The 6,536-nt window shown below is 33.3% G+C and overlaps 1 protein-coding gene across 2 annotated transcripts; it reads left to right on the top strand.

Annotated features, from left to right (window-relative positions):
• Nucleotides 1-37: 37 nt before the first annotated feature.
• On the top strand, nt 38-5,903 carry LOC128171487 (uncharacterized). 2 transcript variants are annotated; one of them, XM_052837254.1, is made up of 3 exons: nt 38-282; nt 485-1,601; nt 5,512-5,903. In XM_052837254.1, the coding sequence occupies exons 2-3, from the start codon at nt 641-643 to the stop codon at nt 5,520-5,522; spliced, it is 972 nt and encodes a 323-aa protein (XP_052693214.1). In that variant the 5' UTR covers nt 38-282; nt 485-640; the 3' UTR covers nt 5,523-5,903. The 2 variants fall into 2 exon arrangements, with proteins under 2 accessions (XP_052693214.1, XP_052693213.1); XM_052837253.1 differs by lacking the exon at nt 5,512-5,903 and having other exon boundaries at nt 54-282; nt 485-3,232.
• Nucleotides 5,904-6,536: the final 633 nt, after the last annotated feature.

Raw genomic sequence — 6,536 nt, 5'->3', positions numbered from 1 at the left:
ATCGAAATCTAAAGGAATGAAACTCAACAAAGAACATTTGGTATGGTTTTTTTTTCTTGTTTTCATTTATTTAACGTGATATCGGCTTTTTTAAAAATTTATTTCTTTATCTATCAATTATTTGTAATTGCAAGTGATGCATGCATTTTTCTGTTTAAGTGCATAATATAACAATCCGGATTTAATCGCGATAAGAGTTTAACACTTGTTTACCGAAATCTGTATCCGGTGTCGAATATCACAGCGATTATGTTTTCATAGTTTTTGAAATTGGTGAAACCTGTAAGTGTTATTAACAGTTGATTACTAAGAAACTTTTGATGATCAGTTAGTGTACATCTTTATTATCATTCAATACTCAATTTACAGTTGTTACAAAATCTTTAATCATAAGAAAAGTAGGATATTTTTAGGTACTAAATTTGACGTGCTGTTATTTATGTCTCTGGTGCATTCACTAACGCGATATTCTCTCGACTTTTAGCAGGTTTTGCCAGAATATACAGAAGAAACAGTTATTTGCAACCAGGTGCCACGCAATAATGAAGAAGACTTTGAGGAAATACCACCCCAAGCAGAAGTGGGCAATGATTTGAATGATTCTGATTCTGATTTAGACGAGTTGGATTTTGAGGACACCATGGAATCAATGTTTAACTCAGATGCAGAACTACACTTTGACGATGAATGTTTTGTTGGTGAAAGAGAAAAAAATGATGAAGATGAAGACCAACCCCTGTACCCCGAAGCTCCAATTTCACTAGGAACATTTATGCTGTTATTCACATCCTTCACCATGAAACACAGCTTAAGCAGTGATGGAATACTCCAGTTATTGAACATATTTTCGTATGTACTACCTAAAGGCCACACACTTTGCACCAGTTTGTATGACTACAAGAAATTTTTCACAAATCTTAGAAATCCATTGGTCAAACATTTCTACTGCCCACATTGTTTAGGCTATTTAAAATCATCAGCAGAACTTAAGTGTCCATACAGTGGCTGCGAGAAAGAACTAAATGACAATGAAGTTATGTACTTTTTGGAGATGCCAGTAGAGAGTCAACTAAAAATCTTATATGCACAGACTGGTTTTTATGAAAAACTGCAACATCGTTTTCGAAGACAGAGCAGAGATGGAATATATGAAGATGTGTATGATGGGAGTCTGTACAAATCATACTGGGAGAACGATGGACCTCTATCAAAACCAGAGAATATTTCTTTTACATTCAACACTGATGGAGCTCCAGTCTTCAAGAGCAGTAAAGTGTCGATATGGCCATTATTCATGGTGATAAATGAATTACCATACAAACTAAGAATGCTAAAAGAGCATATGATCCTAGCAGGACTCTGGTTTGGCCCCCATAAACCTAATATGGGAACCTACCTTTCTCCATTTCTGGACTGTTTTAAAAGGCTGCATGAGGGAATTCAGTGTTTTGCACCATCTCTCGGGACATTTATGTGCAAAGCTTATTTACTATTTGGCACAGCAGATCTTCCTGCTAGATGTCTATTATGTAATGGTGTCCAATATAATGGATCCTTTTCTTGTTGGAAATGCTTACAAAAAGGAGAGACTGCAAAGAGAGGTAAGGGACATACGCATGTATTTCCTTATATACCTGACCAACCAAAAGACCCCAGACGTACAGTACATGATGTGTGTCGAGATGCGCAAAAAGCCATGGACAACTTGGAAAAAAGGACATCAAATTACACTGTCAATGGTGTTAAAGGGCCATCTTGGTTGACTTTTTTCCCCAAATTTGACATTGTAAATGGCATAGCCATTGATTACATGCATGGGGTTCTGTTAGGAGTCCAAAAATTATTGTTGCGTTTGTGGTTTGCTCCTGAATTTAATTCAAAGCAATTTAGTATTTACAAGAAGGTCAAAGAAGTTGATGTTAGATTAAATAAATTGAAACCAACGTTAGATATCTCAAGGTTGCCTCGTTCAATTGAAAATGATTTGAAATATTGGAAAGCGTCAGAATATCGTAATTTTTTATTGTATTTTGGTGCACCAGTTTTGTGTGGTATTTTAGATATTCCAAGGTTCCAACATTTTGTGCTGCTTGTTAATGCTATATCTATTCTTTTAAAGCAAGGTTCAAATGAAAATGAAATTTCAGAGGCAGAAAAAATGTTATTTGATTTTTGTGCTGATTTTGAAATTTTATATGAAAAATGTTTTATGACTCTTAATGTACATCAGCTTGTTCATTTAGCTGATAGTGTCCGTTATTTAGGTCCTTTGTACACCCACAGCTGTTTTTCTTTTGAAGATAAAAATGGAAGTATTTTAAAAATGATTCAAGGTACACAATATATTGATAATCAAATCATAACTGGCATTTCCTTTGTTCAAAAATTACCAGAACTAAAACAAAAACTAGTCGCATCAATGTTTGAAGGTTCTGAATTGGAAAAGTTATTTAATTCTATTGAGTGCCCCAACTTGTTGAAAAGAGGGGAAATGATAGAGAAAGGAATGTATATTCTAGGAGGAATGAAGTTAAGAAATATATCTGACTTGGAATTTAGAAAACTCTGTGCTTTTTTAGAATATGTACCTCAACATGAAAAATTTTCTACATTCAAAAGAATTGATTTCAATAACCATATTATATATGGGTTAGATTATGCAAGAATGATGAAACGAGATAATTCTACAATGATGTACATGAATGAAAATATTTTGTGTTTTGGGCGTGTAAGATTTTTTCTCCTTGTTACCATACACGGACAGCGTACAGTTTTGGCTTTTTTAGAAAAACTCAAATGCAATTCTTATAACAGCAAATGTCAAATTCTTAAAGTAGAGAAAACTAATGAAACTGAATTTGTTGCCATGAGAAATGCCGTCAAGGACCCTGGATGCATTTTTCTAGAGGTTCAGGATAATAATGAACAAATGTGCTATGTGTGTCGTTATCTAAACGAATTGGAAAGTGATTAAGACTGATCATGCATGGGTCAAAACATAGTGGTTTAAAAATTTTGATACTTCATAGTAAGTTTTTTTCTCTGATTGATTTAATGACAGCAATTTTGTGATTTATCTGATGTCTTATTATTTTATTAAGATTTTTTTAAATGCATGTTTTTCATTATTATGGTTATATTATAAATGAATATGGTACAGAAATTCTATTAATAAAATATATCTAGTATATTTATGCAGTGTCTGATCTTATTTAGTTCCTTAAAATTCTAAGTCCATTTTACGCCTAGTCTGTTGAAGAAAAAATTTTAAGTCCCATTTTACGCTTCAAGCAGTAGAAAACTTCATAAGTTAGAATCCGAGAAGGAATAATTTCTGCTAAAATTCCAGGCGTAAAGATCGAGGCGTCATTTCATGCTAAGATTACTGCTCATTTCCACCTGGAATTCTTAAATTTTGGGGTGAAAATCTGACACAGAATTTATTAATTTCCGACTCCTGCTCATTTACGCCCGGAATGAACACTCTCCGCCTATATTTGAGCTGGATTCCGTCTACTTTCCAGGTGGAATCCACCTCAAATGTTCGTACGGGTTACTGGTTTTAATGGTGATTCTTTGGAAGTTTCTCTGTATTTTTTGTTTCGAATTTGTTTAGAGTTTCTGGGGGCCTGGAAGGAGTCATTTTCACCCATCATATCCATAACTTCTGATGTTGTCTTCTTTTCCTTTGAAAGTTCATATGCCTTTTGGAGGATAACTGGGTCAGTCCTAATGTACTTTTCTTCTTTGTCTTTGGCATTTCCTTGAGCGATGGCTGTTTCTTTAAATTCTCCGCAGTATTCAACAATAGCAAAGTTGATTTTCTCCCTGAATTTGGATGGAACAGAATCAAAACATGTTACCCTTTTCCTGAATTGTAATTAAATTATGGTACATTTTATTTTAAAGTGTAGTTATTAATACCTTTTATACATAATGTAGCATTTAGTTTTTCTTTGCTTAATTTGATTGTTTTTTTAAATTATTAAACCATCAGGGAGATTAAAGGCCTTTTTAAACTGCCCAACATAAATACATGCAAAAAATAAACTAAAACAAGATGTGTTCTTCTAATTTTTGAGGATTACACATTTTGAGTGATGATAGTAGCTATGAATATTGAAAGAATGAGTAAAAAAATTAATTCATGTTTTATATGGGGTCAGTCTGGCTTCTTTCAAAGTGGAGCAATTAGGAAGACTGCACTTAAGGACATGCAATATTTACAATATTTACAATGATGATAGATTTGCATTAAATTGTGTAAATAAGTCTGTCGTGCAATGTTGTACCTTTTCACATTTAAACATGTAAAGGCCTACCATGCTGCGTAGTATTTAATCCATAAAATCTATCTTTGTTTATCATAATCAAAATTGGATGAAATTATCTGTAATCATTTTTCGTAGATATTTACATGTATTTCTCTATTCATATGTTGAAACAATAGAATATTTTGTTTTGGGTAGGGTTTATATTGAATGTTTGAAAAAGGGGAGGTGTTGGTCTTTAGGTTATACAAATGTGTTGTGCATGATATAATTATTTGTTGTCTGTCTGTCTCCCCCTCTCTCTCTCTATCTGAGTTTTAACGAGGCCGAGTACAAAACGAGTACGCACACTTTCGCACAGCGTTTTATTTGTATTGTGACGTCATCTTTTTGCTTTGTTGACGCCATGGCGTGATAGTTTCAACTGCAGATATTCAGCGAAATTTGTTGAAAATAGCTCGTTTGATGCGGAAAAAATTGATATTATATCGTGGAATAAACATAAATGTCTCGAAGTATAAGTTATATTTGGGCTCGGGTCGAAAATGTGAAGAGGGTTCAGAAAGCCTAGCCCTTTGTCACGTTTTCTTAACCCGCCTATATATAGCTTAATTATATATTTCAAGACAGTAACCATGTATTTTATATTAATGACCCTTAATATGTGATGTTATATATTTTTCATTACTTCAATATGTCGGAATGTTTTAATAATACTCTAAAGATTAAAGACATTTCCTTCTCTGTCAAATAAAAAATAGCCATTAATATCTGACAAACTGGGAAATTTGGCATACAAAAAACAACTTTGATAAGACCCCTGGAACAAACCAGGAGGTAAAAGGTTTTTTTATGTAACCATTTGATGCCTTTTAGCAATAACTTTTATTTTATATGTAGAACATAAAAAGAAATCCCTAGGGCAGAAGTTTTAAAAAAATGTAAAAAACGTGCTAAACTGATACATTTCAAGCAAAATCCCATAGGGTCCTATGTTAAAAATTAACAAACTTTGAGATGGCCCCTTAAACAAACAGTGTGGTAAATGTAGTATCTTTTTATCTTAAAATAATAATTATATCAGTAGAGGTTCATGTAAAAAATTTCATTAAAAAATCTAGGGCAGAACAAATTAGACCCGGCCTCGTTAAACGTATGGCTGCTTTTGACATGAAATTGCAAATGTTGGGGATAGTGTGTTTGATACATGTAGAATTAAATTCAAAACCTTTCATTTTAGATACCATGTAAATTGAAACGGAACTTCATCAAAGACCCACAACAGTGAGACACACTTGATGTAAGTAAAATTATTTTCTTAATAATGATGTTTAATTACACTTGTTCAAGTTTAAAAGAAGGAACCTGCAAAAACTATATACTCAGTCTTTGACATGCAGATGATTAAGAATATTAAATATAGGGAAACTTTATATTGATTATACATTTACACAGACTTAGTGGGTATTTTTTGTTCTTCTAGATTTTGAACTCTAGTTAATTGTAGACTCTTTTCCATTGGATATGTTTTTCTATAATTTGGTTGAATTTGTTACCATAGTAACCATATACAAGAGTAAAAAAGACCTTATTAGCAAGTTTCTTTTCCCCATGACATATCATTAATGGGCAGGCACGTAGCATCGTTTTTGAAAGTGGGGGGGGGGGGGGGCAGACTCATCCAAAAATTCTTGACAAGCAAAAAAAAAAAAAGGCAAATTTGGATTTTCCCAAAATCTTAAAAAATCCTAATCCGGGGGGGGGGGGGGGGGGGGGGGGGGGGGCCTGGCGTAACATATCCAAAACTCTTTAATTTCACTCCTTCTTTCCTTATTGTTTACATACTGCCAAAAAAAGTGAGGGGCCAACTCCATGATAATTCAATTTTTTATATGTAAATTATAAAAAATTTGTTGCTGCGAGAAAAAGTGGGGGGGCCACCCCCCCCCCCCCTGATGGGTTAAATCATGGTGCATTTCTTCTGAAATAAATATTACACTTACACAATTAAAAACAACTCATCACTATGACATCATTATGGTGTCATAGGATCCATTGATGGATAGGGAAATTCCTATACTTTTCTATTTTACCTTTTTCATGGTATTTGAAAACAATTCTTTTTTTGTGCGATTAAAATTTGGAATCCTGGTTCTATATAGTGTCTAGAGTGAATATATAGGCTTAGATTGTAAATAACCACAGTGACTGTTTTATATTGGGTAAATCCCTTCAACTATTTTTAGAATCAGTAGGACAACAATG

The sequence above is a fragment of the Crassostrea angulata genome, chromosome 2 (genome assembly GCF_025612915.1).
Source record: "Crassostrea angulata isolate pt1a10 chromosome 2, ASM2561291v2, whole genome shotgun sequence".
Classification (NCBI taxonomy): Eukaryota; Metazoa; Mollusca; class Bivalvia; order Ostreida; family Ostreidae; genus Magallana; species Magallana angulata.
The sequence above is the reverse complement of the archived record's forward strand: the minus strand, read 5'-3'. Positions and strand labels throughout refer to the sequence as shown.